The sequence below is a fragment of the Brassica rapa genome, chromosome A06, assembly GCF_000309985.2.
Source record: "Brassica rapa cultivar Chiifu-401-42 chromosome A06, CAAS_Brap_v3.01, whole genome shotgun sequence".
NCBI lineage: Eukaryota > Viridiplantae > Streptophyta > Magnoliopsida > Brassicales > Brassicaceae > Brassica > Brassica rapa.
In genome coordinates this window covers 15,817,048-15,838,574 of record NC_024800.2, presented here as the reverse complement: position 1 = coordinate 15,838,574, position 21,527 = coordinate 15,817,048, and the positions used below count along the sequence as shown (strand labels likewise).

Here is a 21,527-nt window from a genome sequence, read left to right as displayed (position 1 = left end):
CCAACGATTTTGAGGCATATTTACTTGGATATGACACCAAGAAACAATGAAAATTTCTACAAAAAACGAAGAGTTTCAACTCAAAATAAAGGAGAAAACAATCTATTCTTACTTCATGGACGAAAATTACATACTTATAGGATTTGTAGTCAAAGACAATTGTGTGGGAACCGAAATTTGCACTGTCGATTTTCGTTTAAATAAGAAAACTAGAAAAACCCGAATTTCCCAGACGCCAAGCAATCAGAACACAAGAATAACAACGATAAAGTATAAGAAATCGAAAAAAGAGAGCAAAGTAGATCTTATTCCGAATTCGCGTTTGAGCGTTACAACAAGGTAAGAGCCTGGGATACGAGAGCTGTCGGCGAGATTCCTAGTTCTAAAACCCTAAGACGGCAGTAACCTAATTGAGTCGCAGCTCGAATAACAAAAACGAAAATATGCCTAAATTGCTCTAAGTGCTAAGTTTTCTCTGAAAAGTTCTCTCCCATACCTCTCGCCTAGGACTCCTTATATACTCGCTCCAAGGCCGGTTTACGCTTTTACTCTTCTGCCCTTAAGCCGTCATAGCATAAAATGGAGATATTCCATTTTTTCCGATCTTCGTAATTATCTTCAAAATTTCGTATTTATCCGCGGAAACTTGATATTTATCCTTTTTTGCGCGCCAAGCGTAAACTGTCCTACGGTTTACGGGCTTTTGGTTAAGAAATCATAGGATGGGACTCGAGTCGTGTTTTAGGTCCCTTTGGGCCGTCTTCCGACTCGAAACGTTTATTGCGACTTCTTTCGATAAAGAACGAACTTTCCGTGGTTTTTACCGCAAAGTTTGATCGATGATTTAGAATGGTGGAAAACATGAACTGAGTTCGCTACGGTCTTCGGGAGATAGCATCGAAGGATAGACGAGAATGCATGGACTGGTGTCGTATCAACGTTTCGGAAGAGCTCGGTCGCTATGTAGGGACCGAGCGGGACTCGTTTGAAGAAAGGGTAATAAATCTATATACACAAGGCTTTACCTTTCAGACTCGTTTGAAGAATCCGATCCCATGTATACCAAGCCCAAAGACAAGCAGTTGTGTCAGGTTTAGTGTTGGAGGTCAGCTTTGGTTCCTTCAAAACAATCTTAGCAAGAGTGGATAGTTGACAGGTTGATCCACTTTAGTATCTTTAGTACTATATGCGATCAGTAAGTCTAGAATGGTGCTAAAGAGTGGTTAGATATCTAGCAAAATATATAAGTTCATAATCCCTTTCTTGACTCAATAAAAACTTAATTTGAAAACATTTTTAATAAGACTAATAAGGAAATAAACATTTTTAATAAGACTAATATGCTAGTGTTGATCGATGTTTGAGTGTGAGCGTCGATCGATGTTGATCTTCTTGCGCCGACTCCATGTTTTTCCTGAAGCATAGCTGGGTTTTGCTTCATCTCGTTTGAGCGTGTGGTCAACCAATTGCTCTTGTTGTCGAACGGGTAATAGATGTCATCGAGCCTCTTCGAATGATAATCATATGAAGTTTTGATTGCTCTGTAGATCTCTGCTACTAACTCATCATTCTGCTTTGTTGTAGCGGTTCTGCTCTGGCACGGTCGGTATGGATACCTCTGTGTTCTCCCAACGAGGTTTCCTCTACATGTTTGGATGAAGTGGACTTCGTTGGGTTCGAAGTGACTGTCGATCGATGGTGCTGCTGTATCGTCGATCAATGGTGGATCGTCTGATCTTTTCTTCGAGTGGAAGAAGTTTCTGGACCCATTCATGGGAATGATATCAACTATGTCCTCCTTGGATATGTTGAGAATGCGTCCATCCAGTACTCTTGCTTGGCCTTATGATTCTTTGAAAATACCAAATTCATCTGGAGTTAGATAACCATAATCTATATTATCTTTAACTTGTACATCAAGATTTGTTTTTCGATGATCGTCGATCGATAGCTCCATTTTGTTGTCGATCGATGTTGACGTCACATCTGCAGACCATGTATGGAGAAGTTCTCTATCATCCATGGCAAGACCATGATACTCAATGTTCTTCTCTCTGTGGTAATCCTTGTCATACTCATCAGATCTTGTCTCCGGTAGTTCAGTGTCTACTGCAAAGCTCTCATGAAGGCTGTCATCTGTCCAACTGCCAATAGAATAATTGCCTTGTCTGCTGACTGCATCATTGTAGTGGTAATCAGTCTCTGTATAAGGCTGTGTAGCAACGTCAAAGCGCGAATAGCAATGTGCTCGTAAAGTGAAAGTCGCATTCGCATGACTGTTGTCGATCGATTCTATGGACTTGTCGTCGATCGGCTGAATGGCTATGTCGATCGATGGCGGAATCTCGCTGTCGATCGATCCTGAATACTCTGTTTCATATTCATCCTCATAGTTACAGTGGCATGCTGCAATGAATCATGTGTTAACTCCAGTGTTGGACATCTGTGGCCTCACAACTCTGACTGGATCATAGTGGACATCAGGATTTATCAGTGTTAGACACACTTGTCTAGTCTGCATGTTGCTAACTGCTCCTATGGTGGCCATGAAATCTCTACCAAGTAGTAAAGAATGATTCTTGTTCTGTTTGTATTCCATGACATGGAAGTCAACTAGAACTAGTGCATTGCCAATCTGCACCTCAAGATCTCTGATGATTCCTCATGAGTCCCTTGTAGAATGATCCACGAAAGTGAATGAATCCTACAAATGCTCTATCTTCAGACCCAGATGGGCTGCCATTACCTTGGGTAGTATACTGACTGATGAACTTGTATCACACATCGCACATGGAAACTCAATGTCTTGACCAAACATAGCATTGCAAATTTCCCAGGATCACTCTTCTTCTGCAGTGGAATCCTCTGCTTCATCTTCTCTCTGATCTGATCGAAGATCCTATGTATGTCTTGCTCATAATCCTTGGTTTCCCTGAAGAACATTCTTAACCCGTGGGTAAAGTAAGCCTCCTCGAATGGCTCGTCCAAGGGTATCATGAGAACTCTTTTGGTGAAGCTATCCATCTCCTTTTCATGAACTCCTTGCTTGAGATGCTTAGGAACCTTTTCCATTCTTTTTCTCAAGGTTCTCCTCTCAGAAGTCTGATCAACTTGCATTGACTCTGGTGCATCATCTGAAAGGTGTTTGAAGTTGTCTGCCATATGTTCTGAAGGTTAGAATTAATTCTCTTAATTTGATTGGCTGTTGGTATTTTCATTTTCATTTATTTAATTAAAGTTTTAAAAAGGAAACTAATCTTAGAACTATCTAATCTAATATATATTACCATACAAACAATTAAACATTTTAAAGTTAGAAGAATTAATATAATTCGTTTATAGAAACAATTAAATATCGTAGATTACAGTATAGAAATTTAAAATATACATATAAATATATATGGTATTATAGGAATAATTTTATAAATGATTTTAACTTATTTATATTAATAGTGGATATAATAAATTATAGATTACAAAAAAAAATTAACCTAAACCTAATAATATTTTTTTATACTCACTATATTTGTTTTTTTCTAAAAGGCTTTTTTTGCTAAATAACCAAAAAAAGAAAAATTAGATTTTGGGAGAGAGAGTAGAGAGAGATAGGAAGAGAAAGTAGGAGAGGGGGGGATTTTGGTTAGATTTTTAATTTTTTTTTCTTACCTACTTAGCCTAATTTCCCTTTCTAAAATGTATTCAATAAATGCAGAACAGTCAAATCTACAATTTTAAAAAGTTCAGTAAGTTTTCACTAACAAATGTTGATTGTATAGTTGGGTTATTATTTTCAGAAATGATTAAAGTATTTGTATATTTAAAAACAGAAAAATATATGGTAATTATTTTAAAATAATATTAATAAATGAAAATATTTATTATAATATAAAACTGAAACATTGGAACATTATACTAATACGAGACTAAAGTTAATATACTCTATTAATATAATTCTTATAGCTTTGATTATAATAAAATTATATGGTAAATTCTTTAAAATAATATTAAACAATGAAATTTTTTATTATAATATATAAATTGAAAAACAGAAAAAAAAATTATTAATACGGGACTAGAGTTAAGGCTCTATTGATATTTTTTTGATTATAATAAAATTGACATCCTTATTTAGTAATAGGAAAACATAAATGATACATATATAAAACATCAATGAAGAATAATAAAACTTATTTTTTGTATTTGTGGTTGTATTTTTTGTTATTTTATACTTTTACATACTTAATGTTTTATATGTTTACCGAAATACATGTTTTTACGTAGTAATGTAACTGGTAAATTTATTATTTGTTACTATTTTACTACTAAATAAAATAAAGGGGTAAAAAATAATGTGAAAATAAAATGTGTTATAAAATAGGGCAATTGTCAATAATAGGACCTTTTGAGTTTTTGTCTCAAAAATGGCACTAGAAGGAAAAAGTCACAAAAATGACATTCATTAAAGGGTAAAATATCCTAATACTCTTGGTTTAAAATTAAATAAGCAAACAAAAATAAATAAAAACAAATAAAATAAAAATGAAAAAAAAAATTTATAGTTTCAGATTATATGTTCTCAGATTCGAATTTTTTTATAATTTTTTTTTGAAACTTTTTTTTATTTGTTTCAAATTTTCCTTTTATAATTCAAAAATAATTTTTGAAACTGTTTTTAAAATTTATATTTTTAATTTTTTAGTATTTATTTTTTATTTTATAAAATTTTAAACCCTAATTCCAAAACCCACTCCTTAACTCTAAACCCTAAGGTTTGGATTAATTAACCCAAAGGGTATAAGTGTATATTTATTTACCTCTTTAATGAAATATATTTTTGTGACTTTGAGCTTTGATTGCTAGTTTAGGAACAAAAACTTGGTTTGATGCTATCCTAGTATTTTTCTCTATAAAATAACTTCTTATTCATTAATCTTTGTTTTTTACTAATCAAAAATTATGTCATAAAAAAACTTTTGGAAACTTATAATAAAATTTATAGAATCAACACAATCTCAATAATCTTCTAAGATTATACAATATCAAGACTTTGATATTCAAACTATTTAAAATAAAAAGATTATTCTTAATAGTTATGATTATTATTCAAAATTATAAAATTATAAACATAATATATAATTTTCATAAGTATTTATACCCACAAAATACCGGACAACCACCTAGTATATATTTATATAAGCTTCCAACATGTATCCCTTCTTATCTAAAAGAAAAATCACTTCTACAATTCAAAACACTTCCATGTAAAGTAGTTTAGAACAAAATACTTTCGGTGAGTTTAGAGTTCAATAGTTGAGGGGGAAAAAGATAAGGTTGGTTAAGCGAGTCAAATTTTCTCGATTCAAATTTGCTTGGAGAGAAAAAAAAATCATTTTAACCAAAAAAATAAAAAACTACAACATTTGATCTTTATTTTCTTTGCAGCTCATGGAAAGGCAAGTAATAAAGCCACATAAACAGAGGCATACAACAGAAGAAAGAGTTAAGGCAGAGCCAAAACTCATTTCGTAGTCTTCTTCTCTTCATGATTCAGATTCTAACGACTCACCAAACAAATGTGATGAGTGAATCGCGGATGAGAAGAATGTAAAGTAACATTCCGGCAGGGAAAGCTTAAACCATTTTCACTTTCCGGGAAGGAGGCCGGCGGAATAAGCTTATTAAGTCATCCACACCCTGTCATCATTTTTAAACCCCTCTCAGTTAAACTTGCTTCCATGTTTGTAGTAGATTATTCGGTTTATTTATATTTACCCGAGTTGTGATGACGAGGAAGCTGAAAAGCACTATTAAGTATGATCCTAACACCAGAAGCAAGAGCAAGTCGAATGTTACACTCGCCACCTACATACACACAACCATCAAGAGTGGTGCAAAGATTAACTTGAGAAAATGCGTTTTATTTTTTTGGTTTCTCACTTGGTTTGTGGAGTGAGACGGACTTTAAATCTCATGAACAAAAGCTAGTTTTAAAACAAATTATTAATATTTAAAAAGAGTACGATGAGAGTACAAATCTCTGATGATTCCTCATGAGTCCCTTGTAGAATGATCCACGAAAGTGAATGAATCCTACAAATGCTCTATCTTCAGACCCAGATGGGCTGCCATTACCTTGGGTAGTATACTGACTGATGAATTTGTATCACACATCGCACATGGAAACTCAATGTCTTGACCAAACATAGCATTGCAAATTTCCCAGGATCACTCTTCTTCTGCAGTGGAATCCTCTGCTTCATCTTCTCTCTGATCTGATCGAAGATCCTATGTATGTCTTGCTCATAATCCTTGGTTTCCCTGAAGAACATTCTTAACCCGTGGGTAAAGTAAGCCTCCTCGAATGGCTCGTCCAAGGGTATCATGAGAACTCTTTTGGTGAAGCTATCCATCTCCTTTTCATGAACTCCTTGCTTGAGATGCTTAGGAACCTTTTCCATTCTTTTTCTCAAGGTTCTCCTCTCAGAAGTCTGATCAACTTGCATTGACTCTGGTGCATCATCTGAAAGGTGTTCGAAGTTGTCTGCCATATGTTCTGAAGGTTAGAATTAATTCTCTTAATTTGATTGGCTGTTGGTATTTTCATTTTCATTTATTTAATTAAAGTTTTAAAAAGGAAACTAATCTTAGAACTATCTAATCTAATATATATTACCATACAAACAATTAAACATTTTAAAGTTAGAAGAATTAATATAATTCGTTTATAGAAACAATTAAATATCGTAGATTACAGTATAGAAATTTAAAATATACATATAAATATATATGGTATTATAGGAATAATTTTATAAATGATTTTAACTTATTTATATTAATAGTGGATATAATAAATTATAGATTACAAAAAAAAAATTAACCTAAACCTAATAATATTTTTTTATACTCACTATATTTGTTTTTTCTAAAAGGCTTTTTTTGCTAAATAACCAAAAAAAGAAAAATTAGATTTTGGGAGAGAGACTAGAGAGAGATAGGAAGAGAAAGTAGGAGAGGGGGGGATTTTGGTTAGATTTTTAATTTTTTTTTCTTACCTACTTAGCCTAATTTCCCTTTCTAAAATGTATTCAATAAATGCAGAACAGTCAAATATACAATTTTAAAAAGTTCAGTAAGTTTTCACTAACAAATGTTGATTGTATAGTTGGGTTATTATTTTCAGAAATGATTAAAGTATTTGTATATTTAAAAACAGAAAAATATATGGTAATTATTTTAAAATAATATTAATAAATGAAAATATTTATTATAATATAAAACTGAAACATTGGAACATTATACTAATACGAGACTAAAGTTAATATACTCTATTAATATAATTCTTATAGCTTTGATTATAATAAAATTATATGGTAAATTCTTTAAAATAATATTAAACAATGAAATTTTTTATTATAATATATAAATTGAAAAACAGAAAAAAAAATTATTAATACGGGACTAGAGTTAAGGCTCTATTGATATTTTTTTGATTATAATAAAATTGACATCCTTATTTAGTAATAGGAAAACATAAATGATACATATATAAAACATCAATGAAGAATAATAAAACTTATTTTTTGTATTTGTGGTTGTATTTTTTGTTATTTTATACTTTTACATACTTAATGTTTTATATGTTTACCGAAATACATGTTTTTACGTAGTAATGTAACTGGTAAATTTATTATTTGTTACTATTTTACTACTAAATAAAATAAAGGGGTAAAAAATAATGTGAAAATAAAATGTGTTATAAAATAGGGCAATTGTCAATAATAGGACCTTTTGAGTTTTTGTCTCAAAAATGGCACTAGAAGGAGAAAGTCACAAAAATGACATTCATTAAAGGGTAAAATATCCTAATACTCTTGGTTTAAAATTAAATAAGCAAACAAAAATAAATAAAAACAAATAAAATAAAAATGAAAAAAAAAATTTATAGTTTCAGATTATATGTTCTCAGATTCGAATTTTTTTATAATTTTTTTTTGAAACTTTTTTTTATTTGTTTCAAATTTTCCTTTTATAATTCAAAAATAATTTTTGAAACTGTTTTTAAAATTTATATTTTTAATTTTTTAGTATTTATTTTTTATTTTATAAAATTTTAAACCCTAATTCCAAAACCCACTCCTTAACTCTAAACCCTAAGGTTTGGATTAATTAACCCAAAGGGTATAAGTGTATATTTATTTACCTCTTTAATGAAATATATTTTTGTGACTTTGAGCTTTGATTGCTAGTTTAGGAACAAAAACTTGGTTTGATGCTATCCTAGTATTTTTCTCTATAAAATAACTTCTTATTCATTAATCTTTGTTTTTTTACTAATCAAAAATTATGTCATAAAAAAACTTTTGGAAACTTATAATAAAATTTATAGAATCAACACAATCTCAATAATCTTCTAAGATTATACAATATCAAGACTTTGATATTCAAACTATTTAAAATAAAAAGATTATTCTTAATAGTTATGATTATTATTCAAAATTATAAAATTATAAACATAATATATAATTTTCATAAGTATTTATACCCACAAAATACCGGACAACCACCTAGTATATATTTATATAAGCTTCCAACATGTATCCCTTCTTATCTAAAAGAAAAATCACTTCTACAATTCAAAACACTTCCATGTAAAGTAGTTTAGAACAAAATACTTTCGGTGAGTTTAGAGTTCAATAGTTGAGGGGGAAAAAGATAAGGTTGGTTAAGCGAGTCAAATTTTCTCGATTCAAATTTGCTTGGAGAGAAAAAAAATCATTTTAACCAAAAAAATAAAAAACTACAACATTTGATCTTTATTTTCTTTGCAGCTCATGGAAAGGCAAGTAATAAAGCCACATAAACAGAGGCATACAACAGAAGAAAGAGTTAAGGCAGAGCCAAAACTCATTTCGTAGTCTTCTTCTCTTCATGATTCAGATTCTAACGACTCACCAAACAAATGTGATGAGTGAATCGCGGATGAGAAGAATGTAAAGTAACATTCCGGCAGGGAAAGCTTAAACCATTTTCACTTTCCGGGAAGGAGGCCGGCGGAATAAGCTTATTAAGTCATCCACACCCTGTCATCATTTTTAAACCCCTCTCAGTTAAACTTGCTTCCATGTTTGTAGTAGATTATTCGGTTTATTTATATTTACCCGAGTTGTGATGACGAGGAAGCTGAAAAGCACTATTAAGTATGATCCTAACACCAGAAGCAAGAGCAAGTCGAATGTTACACTCGCCACCTACATACACACAACCATCAAGAGTGGTGCAAAGATTAACTTGAGAAAATGCGTTTTATTTTTTTGGTTTCTCACTTGGTTTGTGGAGTGAGACGGACTTTAAATCTCATGAACAAAAGCTAGTTTTAAAACAAATTATTAATATTTAAAAAGAGTATGATGAGCGTACCTGGTATATGTTAAGGCTAGCCTTTGTTGAGTCGTAAAAGGTGAAAATTCCATCTAAAGATTCATGTTGAACACTCACTTCAGCAGTATAATCCTCTAGTTCCTGCCAAGAGGTAATCTCATATTACTTAACACTAGATATCATAATAATGTGGTCAACAGAAACAAGACACAATGTGGTGAGTGAGAAACAGATACCTTCTTCAGAGCCGTGATTAGTGGTTCACTCTTTGAGAGATACGGTGCCACCCGAGGAGTTTGTGACAAAAGATCCAACCATGATCTCACATTAAAGGGATTTACAGCCAAACTACTGTCATCTGCAAAAATCTTGATGTCTTTTCTTTGGTGACCATAGATATGTCTCTGCCGTAAACAAGAAAACATTTAAGTCGGTTAACAGCAATAATTGAGAGGTACTTGAGTTTGGTGCTTGTCTTACAGCAAGGCTTTCAGCCACCAACTTGACACCCTTAATGATAGCATCCTCATGCACAAGTTGCCTACAGAACAAAACATTGAGGTATGTCAATTCTTGATGGATGAAACATTGAAAGAATACGTTGATATAGTTTGTCAGAGTGCAGAAAACAGATGATAAGTTTTTTTGTAAAGACTACCTTGTGTCAGACAGACTTCCAGCACTTTCCAGTAACTCAGGTGGCGTCGAAAGTTCGGATAGAGTGGCTGCAGTTACTCTGAGTCTTGAAAATTGTTCATGCTCCCAAGCAACCTTAACAATCAGCAGCACATATTCAATCAGAAAGTACCCACTTTAAAGAACAGCGAATCCAACTGTTGTCAGATAGAAAATATAGTGTACATATCTCAAACAACCCCTACATGAGAAAATCAATGAAGGAAGTGAGGAATATTGTCAATTAACTAAAGAAAAATTTAGCATTTGAAAATTGTCAATTAGGTTTTCATCAAAATTTAGCATTTGAAAATGTAAAGACGGAGGAGCATACTCGTGAGATAGCATTTGAAAATTAGGACCTTCCAACTATCCAAATTTGAGCACAGTTCTAACAGTCGATTAGACACTTAAAGATTTCCAAAACCAATATGAAAAAGGGCATGTGAAACTAAGAAATACTGATGACATAGCACTCTGTTTGCATCATTCCGTAACTGAAGTAATACTCACACGTGAATTAGAGATATTAATCTTCTTGTGCTTCAGAGCAACTTGAAAACCCAAGTCTTCTGCCACATTAGAGAAGCCCTGTAGAGAGGCGTGCATTAACGAAATGAACCATAATAGCTAGTCACTGCAACGATGCATATACAATTGTTTTTACCTCAAATATTTGTTTTATATAGGCGTTATCTGGAGGCTTTGACACGTGAACCAGTAATTCATTGTCCCAAGAGCCAACACTGTTCAAGCAAATGGCATAATCAATGCTCTCACGCATCCTCTGATCAAGGCTCTTCAGCCACTGCAGGAGATATGATGTTTAATGAAGAATACTAACAATGTAGCAAATGCATAAACAAATAATGCACGAAAGAAATGGTTTTCGTAGAATGAGGGAGTAAGGTCAGTACCTTTTGAGTCCCTTCGTAGTTGTAGGGTCCACCAGATGTCAGTGCAAAAAGTAAATTGTACCTTCCCCTTGTCTTGGGATTTGAATAAAGAGTGGAAAATAGTCTAGCTACTTCAAGAAGCGCCACGACCCCACTTCCATTGCTCTCACTTCCCACCGATAGTGCCTACAGATACAAGTTACTCAAGAACATACTACCACAATGTTAAGGATATCTACTACTCATGTTACATACAGGAGCTGCTCCGAAGGTATCATAGGATGCAACAATAGCAATTGTTGGAAGCTGGTTGGAATCTCCTTCTGCTCTTGATCCTGGAAGCCATCCCTATACACAAACCAAATCCTGTCAGGCTTTCCGTATGTTAAGTAGGTAACGAAAATAAAGCAGCACTAGAGAGGGCGCGAGCACATATCCACATCAGTAACTAACAAGGAATGGGCAGATCAAAATTAGGATAAAGATTATTCAACCTGGATTCAATAATCCTAAAAATGAGGGAGTGTACACCAGATCCCTAACTGATCGTATACTGAAGAAATTAATTTATTCCAGGAAAATTGGATAATAAAAAACACAAATTCAAGCTACCAACCTACCACAAATCAGACCATCAAAACTTAACAACTGAGGCATGTACAGACTGTCAAGCTAACTATAGTCATCATAAAATAAGCCAGCCGATGTTGTAAAACTGAACAAGCTAATAGTTGAAAAAACGAAAGAGAAAGTTATCATAAGCGTCAAAGCTGGTCATGACATTATCAAAACAAAATAAAATTAAACGAGTTACCTGAATATTAGTGATGGTGGGAGATGCAATTTTCCTAGGCTCGGATACAGAGATAACAAGCTTATATCTGAAAACAAATTATTGTAGATAGAATGAGCATACTCAAATATAAAAGTTACATAATAAAACATAGATAGACAGTTAAAAAGATCTATAAGAAACCAACATGATGAACTCTACCTAGAGAGAATGAGAGTAGTCAAGTATAAATCATTGAGAAAATGGTTTGACTAACCCGCCAGTGGTGGCAGTAGCTTGCTGACCAAGTGCATCATTTTTCTTAACATCAGCCAACATAGCATCAGTCTCTTCATTCTCAAAAGCAAAGTAGACAGGAAACTGCAAGAATGAAACCATTATATTAGGGGTATGTGATTTTGAACATAAAAGAAAGAAAACACTCACAGGTATGTTGGCGTGGACAAGTAAGTTCTCAAGCTGTGCTAATAGTTTCCTGAACCGTTGGGTTTCAGAGAGAACAATGTTGTTGCCAGGTCTTAACGTCTGGGGAAGCAAAATCAACAATCCCCCAAGAGACTGCTTCTGTGAGATGTAATCTGCCATCATTTTCTCACAGTGTAAGAAAAAACAAATCCCAAATTAAAGTGCGAATCAGCTCTGCTCTCTGCTCTCTTACCTTGAAGGAATCCGAGATCGAGTTCGCGGAGTGGGAGGATAAGTACAGAGCGAGACAGATCGGCGCCGCGGTGGAAGCTGAGGGAGGCGGCGTGGTGGTTGAGGGAGGAGAAACGAGAGCCGAAAGGAACGCCGGAGATGTCATATTGGACGAGACGGTAAACGTCTACAACAGTGGCCGCGTCGCACAGGTCGACGCAAGCGACGAGGATGAGCATGAGGGCAAGGAGTGGATACATGGACTCGAAGACCATCGACCCATCTCTCTGCTTCGACTTCTTCTCGTCCCCCATCTGGATCTAGGGTTTTTTTGCTGACTGGAAGAAGAGATCTCGGATTTGATCCACACTCAAATCTCTTTTCATCTTTTGGGTTTTAGTAACACTATTGACTTCTCTTTTTTTTTCGTTTTTATGAATAAAATAAAGGGAAATTAATAGAATATAGATAAATGTATTAATTCGATTTTATGTATAACATAATGTATTAATTCGATTATTGTCCTCAGAAATTCACATGCCCTTATGTTTCTGAATTTTTTATTTTGACCTTATATACTTTACATCTTGTGCGGGGTGAGAATGTCGAAAAAATAATTAAACTTATATCACTTTTTCGTTTAATCGGTTGTCATTACCAACTTTTGATGGTGGAACATTAGATTGATTTTGTAGGAAGCAGTTCGAGGTGGGTGGAAGTTACCATTAAAGGTTGAGAAAGGGATCATACACTTTGAATCTTTCTTGTGATATTTCTAAGTTTGTTTCTCATTGTAAAGGACACGCTTAACCTTGATCTCATCAAAAAAATGTTGTAGTCTCTTGCACACAGCATAGACTTCAAAGTTCAAACTATGCACTCAAGTTATAATAAAAAAGGTTACAAAAGTTCGAACGAAAACGTGATGAATTTGTTTTCTTCAAGTGGCTATAAGTTTCTTATGAGACTGCATTTAGAAATAAACACACTTAATTAACTTTCATGGCTTCAGTTTCACTCTAATATTCTCGAAACTTGTATTGACTACTTTTCATATATATATATATATATATATATATATATATATGTCATTTGTTTCAGGTATTTGAGATCATTGACCAAAATATAAGAATCAATTTTTGAGAGAAAATAATCAAAACACAGTCATCAACACACAGATTAACAAAATACATTAGAATACCCAGCCATATATGTACCATTCCTCTGACATAAAATTTGTACAATCTTTTAGGCGTAGACGGTTTAAGATTCAAGAATTTGGTTCTCTGTTATGTGTTACTTATTAGTATGCGGTGGTATCATTGTTTTTCGATTATTCTTACTTTGGTATTGTATCAAATTAACTAATTGTCCAACTCATAATTACAGATGTACAAATGTGGATTTGTGATAAAGTTTGATGACAATACTGTTTTTTTTTTAATTTTTATTCATAGTGGAGTGTGCATGTGTCAGAAAGAGACTTATAACAACTTTTATGTTTTTGCGTATAAATTTTAAATATATATTATTTTGTATAATGCATACTTGTTCTACAACATTTGTTTGTAGACTAAAAAAAACTGTTTTCTATATTTTTAAAAGAGAAAATATTTAGTCTAGAATATAACATAGACATATGTATTGACTATATATAGAAGTTGGGTGTTATTTTAAAATGACATATGTATAGAGGTTTTTCAACTATTACTTCACTGGCACAAAACATTTATAACTGTAAATACCTTCTTTTAAAATCAAAATTAATAAAAGCGTGAACAACAAATGTATTTTGATATATATCATATGCATCAAGTTATAAAGGTTGGAAACATTGCAAAACTGTTTGGAGCAAAGTTTTTAACTTCACGACCTTCATCTTGACGTCAGTTCAGTGTCGGCCATGGCCACAAGCAGCAGAAGCATGGGCTTCCAGCCGACACGATAATAAGTATTTTCGCGGCCACATATTTTAAAAAGTGACTTTAGCCTAGTGGTTCTAAGAGAAATTATCAGTGCTAGAGGTGCTGAGTTCAATTACCCCTGACTGCATTCATTTATTTTGGTCCCAAATATAAAATGGGACACGTGTCACTCCCATAACACACGACTTGATGACGTGGCATCACAGGAGAGAAGCGAACATATTTATATATATATTTATATATATATATATGTATTAATTCGATTTTATGTATAACATGTATTAATTCGATTATTGTCCTCAGAAATTCACATGCCCTTATGTTTGGGAAAATTTTACTTATGCACTTTTCTTAGTACCATTATTCAATTATACCATCCATTAAATGACATTTTCAAATATATCTTATTCATTAATGATTAAATGACCTAGGTGCCCCCGAGTACACCAGATGTAATCGAGAAAGGGAAAGAGATAAGGTTTGGGGTTCGCCGTCGTCGTCTTCATCCAGCCTTGTCTTCATCGAGATCCATCATCGTCACCGTCGAGATCCACCGTCGTCTCCGTCGAGATCTTGTCATCGTCTCCGTCGAGATATGTCGTCATCTCCGTCGAAATCCGTCTTCATTCTGTATCACACAGCCGGCGAGAAGAGATTACGACAATCACTCTGTCTTGCGGATCTTCAATCTGTCTTCGCGGCGTTCTCGATGTTTTGGGCTGCAGATCTAGTTTGAGAGAGTAGTTTTGTGTGGTTAAAGGTTCAGATCAATCCTCGTTTGCTCTCATTGGGTTGGAGAACCGGCGAATTGAGGTGTTGTTGGCTTCATACTCGGTGGTTGTGGGCTTGTTGTAGAGTTAGATCACCGGTGTAGGTCATGGGTCTCGTTTGGTTCGTGTTTCCCCTGTTTGCAGCCTTAACTAGGATGTTTAAAGTCTGGTGAAGTTTTTTAGTTTAGTTAAGCTTGATTGAGGTTGTTGATGCATTGGAAGAGCTTTGTGGAGAGAGCGTGTGGTTGGGTTTCTATTGGGTTGCTTGGAAGACTTCTCTAGTCTCGAAATTGTTTTTTGGTGCAAGGTCGTTTCTGCATCAGAGTGCTCTTGTTTTCTGTTGTTATGCTCTTGTTTTAGAAGATCAGGTTTCTTATGTTGTTATGATGTTATGCTCTGTTCCTTCATTTCTCCTGATCTAGTCTCTAAATTGTCTTAGTTTCTTCTCTTGTTTTAGGAGATCAGGTTTCTGATGTTATGCTTTGTTCCTTCGTTTCTCCTGATTTAGTCTCTAAATTATCTTCGTTTCTGCTCTTGTTTTAGGAGATCAGGTTTCTTAAGTGTTGTGGAGTTTGGATGGTGTCTCTTCACGGGTCTTTAGTTAGGTTCTCCTTGGTGTGGCTTTTGGTTATGTTCCCTCTACCTGGGTCCTCCTTGTGGTGATCTCTGTTAATGATTCGCTGTTCTTCCTTGTTATGTAGCTAATTTATCAAATAAATTATAAACCCTTACAAATTGGTGTATGAATCATAATAAATGATTTATAAGCCTTTATAAATCATTTTATGGTTTCTTTTGATTTTAACTTACCAAATTCCTTGCATATGTGCAGTTCCCAACTACTTTTTACATGAAATCAAATATTTCTACTTTTACAGTTAATACACACAATTCAGATGCAACAAAAAAGAGAGAGATAGAGATTGGCAGAAACAATATAACTATTTATAATTGTTTATAAATCATGAGTGGATAGATAAAATCTTAAGCTATAAGATATTCTTATAACTGATTGATTAACAAAGAAGACACTGAAAGACTCCATTGTGCATTGCCAAAATTTAAAGTCCGTGAGTTTGTGAATAATGGACATATTCCTGATCTTGAACTATGTCCGGCAGCAATTCATTTCTTGAAAAAGAGAAACATTATCTTCGGTGGCTGGCACATCCTGTGATGTTTGCCAAAAAGATAGGCTCAAAGCTCCTTGATGTGCAGATGTTCGTCACAGTTAGGATAATGGGCGCAGTTCCTGTCTCCAATATGAATTTCTACAAGCTGCTTCGTTCAAATACTCATGTGGTCTTGTATCCTGGATTGTATGCAGAGCCGGCCCTTGGGCTAAGCCCATCAAGCACTGGCTTCCGGCCGTCAAATTTATCAAAATATTTCCGCCACATTTTCTTAGGTGTCTTCGTGGTATAGTGGCTTAGTGTTGACAGTTAAATGTGGCTGGTCTCGGGTTCGATTCTCTTAAGTCACACTAAATTTTTTTTACTTTACAATAAAGTTAAATTAAGTAAACAAAAAGGAAATTCTCGTTAAACCTAAATTAATCACTTTTTTGTTACTGTTGTCGTAAAGCTCTAAAGTCTAAACATATCCTTAATTGATATCATCTTCCTAATTCCTATCCTATAATCCTATTACTTGAATCGTCGCTTATTTTCTTCTGCAATTGTAAACTGAATTGTCATCTCCTCTAATCCTCTTCTTCTTGATCCATCGTGGTAAATTCATTATTTCATACTTATAATAGAATTTTGTTTGTTACTTTAACTTGTCCACTTCTTTTGGCATTGTAGAGTTAAATACATAAATTAGAGTTGACGTTCTGTGGAAAAGTAGTCAATTATATAGTAATATAATTTTTTTGGTTTCATATTTTCTGTCTGCATATATATATCTACTCATGATTATTTATAGCATAGCCATTGATTTTTTAATCGTTGCAGAAAGATAGGTCCTAAAAGAATTAGAAAAGAGATGGGAAGTGCTGAAAAAGAAAGAATAAAGAAAAGACAAGAAGCATTAATAAGATATGAGAAATATCATCTACTAGGGTAAGTCCGGGCGTAGTTTTTGTTTAAGATTTAATTTTGATTATATATTTAGTATGTTAATTTTAATATAAAAAATATTTAAATCTATTATAAATATATAAGTACAATCTATTATAAATATATAAGTAGCTAAACAATTATAAAATTATTTTAAATGATTTACCTTTTTTTCTTTTACAAATTTCAAAAAATTTAGTATCTATTGTTCTTGTTATTGGAAATCTTTTAAAAAGTTAATTAATTTTTAGTCATGGTATTTAATTGGTTGAATAGTTTAATTTTGTCATAATCTAAAATACTGTAATACTATAATTCAACATGTGGTGAAATGCAAAGTTAACTACAATGTTAATTCTATAATTTTTAATGCGACACGCAGGATTTTATGTATCAATTTTTATAAATACTGTAGTCCTATTCTACCTTAGTAAAACCAATGTTAAGAAAAGAATCTAATCAAAGACATCTAATATCGTAGCTACAATTTTTTTTCATTCCTTATGTCCGACTACATTTTGTTACTTTATGTTATGAATTCTAAAGAATAATATATAAAATGTAAAAGTGAAGGAAGAAATTGGAAAAAAAAATTGCGGTTAAAATGGAGAAAAATTCTCTTCTGCTTTAAATTTGTGTTTTTGATCTACCTGGAGGTTCAATAATTTCCAACAATGTTCGGACTTTGTTTGTTTCTTTGTAAGTTGTAGTTGTTCCTTTTAAAGCTTTTCTTCTTTCACTTGTGCTCAATTTCTTTTCTTTCTAGGAAGAATAATATCACAAATTGAACTTTATATTAGAAAATAACACACAACTGGGACAAATTTGTAATTTACATACGGTGAGAAGTGTATGATTGGCTAAGACTAATCGTGGTTCTTTTTCTCTCATTTTTAACTCTTTCTATTCTTGATAGTCTTCAAACACCGACTCTGGTATCACTCTCAGTCCTCTGTAATACCTCATTCATCATATTTGTGTGAAAAATCTTGGCTTCGTTAAAGCCTAATGGACTCACCATAGCTTCTTCTGATTTCTTGTGATGCAAGCCAGAGAGAGAACAGTGGCACGTCAGAGAAGTCTAAATAAACTTGCGGTCAGAGAAAGCTCAGTTTGTCTAACATAACTCGCGGATCCATTAGGCTGATTATATAAGTAAGCGTTGAAGCTGCATCGTTTTCTTTCCTCACTTCGAGTCGTCAATGAGATGTCTCCGGTGGCGTTGGAAGAATGATTTCTGTCTCAGCTTCCCTTTATATGCTTCCTGTGATAGTAATGCACCAAATTACAAATGAAGAACCGGGGTTTTGAAGCATCAATTTATTACTACTTACAGCTTTGATATAATAAATATAGATAAGGATATCTTGCTGACATACATACATGTTGGGTTGGTGACTTCTTAGGAGTTTAGGCTCTTTGATTGTTGTACGTGATTTCTGATTTCCACGTATTCTTGGATACCAGGTTATTTCTTTTCTTCATACCAACTCTTCCCTGCAAAACAAATATTTAAATCTCTCAACACATGTGATCACAAAGCAAAACATTGTCAGTTTAAAATATATAAACATGACTGTAGTATCATTCAGTATTTGATTAAAGGTTAGGGTTCTTTCTATACCTTTCACATGAGAGCAACTGAGGCAGCTCAGCGTTTGTCTGGATTAGATTAATTCCCCTGAAGATCAACCTATTTATTCAGAAACTCCTGAAATCTTTAACTCAGACAACCTTTATACTGATGGTGTGGTCTAAACATCTTAGTTTGACAAATGAAGCTGGTTCTTTTCCATAATTCTTCATTTGGTGGTTGTTCAATCTACAGAGAACAAACCCACACACAAAAGTCATCAAAAACTTCAATCTAGAATGAGTGAATTCGGCATACCGTTTTTGGTCTCTTTCTCACCTAGGTTCTTTCTTTAAGAAGTGGTCTTCTGGTTAGAATCTCACAGAAAACACAGCTGATGCTCCGAAGATCAACTGAGACACTACAACACATATTAATCACAATTTTTTTTGAATATTTAAAATATTTCGTCTTAGTGTTTTGAACCCAAATAAAACAAAATGAACTAATAAGCACAACCAAAACAGAAACTAAAGAGCCGCAAACAGAAACATAAATACTGAAGACACTACCAAGCGACTGTGGCGATGATGTTAAAGTACCTGAAACCCAGCAGATGTTTTAGATTTCCATCTTCTGGCCTCCCATAATCAGAGCAACTGTGCTTGGACGGTTGAAGAGCACCGACCAGCCTTCAAATCACCAAGAAGAACAAATGAGTTAGCCTTTGTGCTTGGGGATTTACTTTGTTTTCCGGAGAACCACACAATGTGAGGATGATGTTCAAGGATAGAGAAGGCTTAACCCTTTTATAGATAAAGAAAATAGCCTTGGATTTTGATGAGAATCATTGAATGAGATGTCGTGCTTGATTCGTGTCGGTGGAGTTAACATCTCTTAAAGCCGATGAATTAAGACAACCTGTAACGTCTAAGGGTTAAGGACCGAATATGAAACGATGGCTGCTTGGATACCAAGGTTCGCAAGGACTTTTCGGCTGACTCGATTTGCAGTTTGACCTAATCAGATCTTGAAGTAACGGATGAATGCTGAGGAAGACGACCTTTTACTTTTTCAGGTCACGACAAATAGCTTCCCGTATGCCACAAATGAATTGGGCTTTAAAATGAGATGGCCCATAATAGAATAAATGAAGCGCTGCGTTCTAATAATGGGACAGGTGTCGCGAGTTCCTTGCTTTATTTGTTGTGCTGGCAAGAGGAGAAGAGAGTTTCCTTCTTCTTTATAGTACTCCCTCTGTTCCTAAAAATAAGATGTTTTACAGATTTTTCATGTTCTAATATATAAGATGTTTTCATTTTTCTAGGTAACTTTTACTTTATTAAAAACTGTGTACCCAATCATATTTTATTAGTCTATTTTGTAATTGGTTGGATATTATAAATTTATAGTTTTAATGATATTTTTTAGACAAAAAGTAGCTTTCTTAATATGCGTGTTTCTACCTAAACATCCTATTTTTAGGAACAGAGGGAGTATAAGATTAGTAGACTTTTTATTTAGTTATTTAAAAACAATTAGTAGAAATTATTTTATGAACTAGCCTTTTTTTTTACTCGCTTCTAGCCACCAAAAACTCAGGACCGGCTCTGATTGTATGTGAAGCTTTGCACAGAAAGGTAGTTAACTTTGCACAGAAAGATAGCTGCTTCGTTCAAACAGTTTGTGCATTTTCTACATGTATGGCTCGGACACATTATTGTAGATCATTTGTAAAGGATAATAAATCATTTATAGCACTTTATCAATATTTTTAATCATTTATAGACGTTTGGAAAGCGGGATCTCATTAGATCTCGATGGTATTTTTTATTTGGGGGCGGATTTGGAGGGATTTTTGAAGATCGGGTTATTTGGGGGAAATCGGGAGATCCAGGAAAGGAATCTGGCATGGGAATGTGATAAGTTGATAAGATCGTTGTATTTGAAACCAAGCGTCCCGCGTGTGTGAAGGCAACGAAGGCCCGTGATAAGAAGACTATGGCAGAGGAGAATGCGCTGAATGAGTTTCAGATAATTGGGCCATTAAACACAGCAGGACTTGGCAATGAAGGAAATGTTGTGGAAGATGAGTCTACTTGACTCTCTTATTGCCAAAAAAGAACCTCTAGCCGAGTATGAAAAAATTCCTCAAAGAAGAAGCTCATTAGTGACTTAATTTTTAATTAGTTTAAGTGTAAGTGTAGCTGCTTAAGTGTAGCAGTTTAACTCTCTGTTGCTTGTTTGTTGTTAACTCTCTGTTGCTTGTTCTTGTTAACTCTTTGTTTCTTTTTTCTTGTTTTAAATGCTTCGGAAATGATGATATATCTGCTTATTGTTTAAGTTTGATTTGTGTTTCATGTCTTTGTTATTGATGATATGCACATTGTATTCTTGTTCTCATGACTTGTTTATGAAACTACTTTCAGGTCAACCAGAGTCAAGGAGTGGAGCAAACAAAATGAAAGAGTTGTAGTCTTGTGTCACGGAGTCTCTTTGTCTTGTTTCACAGAGTCTTGTAGTCTTGTGTCATGAGTCTTGAAAGAGTTGTAATCTTGTGTCACGAGTCTTCTACGCTTATAGTCTTATGTATATTCAGTACCAAGTCACGGAGTAGTTTGTATATTCAGTACCAAGTAGTCTTCTCTATATAAAGTAATCTTGTGTAGACATTTTTTTTTCACAAACTCATATTCTCTCCTTCTCATCTAACAAATATAACAATTTCTCTTGTTTTTTCTTTTCACATACAATTTCTCTTGTTTGAATCACACATATGCCATCATCTTCTTATAACACTTTTGATGGATCAATTGATGAT

At 33.6% G+C, this 21,527-nt stretch overlaps 1 protein-coding gene and 2 long non-coding RNA genes across 4 annotated transcripts; all 3 read right to left on the bottom strand.

Moving 5' to 3' along the window:
* Window positions 1-5,335: 5,335 nt before the first annotated feature.
* On the bottom strand, window positions 5,336-6,016 carry LOC103847796. The gene is made up of 2 exons (XR_628849.3): window positions 5,773-6,016; window positions 5,336-5,694 (listed from the first exon to the last, which is right to left on the bottom strand). It is a non-coding gene; the product is annotated as an uncharacterized LOC103847796 (long non-coding RNA).
* Window positions 6,017-8,718: 2,702 nt separating this feature from the next.
* Window positions 8,719-12,802, bottom strand: LOC103873618 (nicalin-1). Its single transcript, XM_009152028.3, has 14 exons — window positions 12,401-12,802; window positions 12,169-12,320; window positions 11,999-12,102; window positions 11,764-11,830; window positions 11,205-11,297; window positions 10,971-11,135; window positions 10,721-10,861; window positions 10,567-10,644; window positions 10,037-10,149; window positions 9,859-9,919; window positions 9,615-9,782; window positions 9,418-9,519; window positions 9,159-9,248; window positions 8,719-9,080 (listed from the first exon to the last, which is right to left on the bottom strand). Exons 1-14 carry the CDS (start codon window positions 12,690-12,692, stop codon window positions 9,018-9,020), a joined length of 1,689 nt encoding a protein of 562 aa, XP_009150276.1. The 5' UTR covers window positions 12,693-12,802; the 3' UTR covers window positions 8,719-9,017.
* Window positions 12,803-16,546: 3,744 nt separating this feature from the next.
* Window positions 16,547-20,970, bottom strand: LOC103873619. 2 transcript variants are annotated; one of them, XR_634012.3, is made up of 6 exons: window positions 19,512-20,970; window positions 19,309-19,398; window positions 19,046-19,127; window positions 18,758-18,955; window positions 18,517-18,630; window positions 16,547-18,397 (listed from the first exon to the last, which is right to left on the bottom strand). It is a non-coding gene; the product is annotated as an uncharacterized LOC103873619 (long non-coding RNA). The 2 variants fall into 2 exon arrangements; XR_634011.3 differs by having other exon boundaries at window positions 19,046-19,119.
* Window positions 20,971-21,527: the final 557 nt, after the last annotated feature.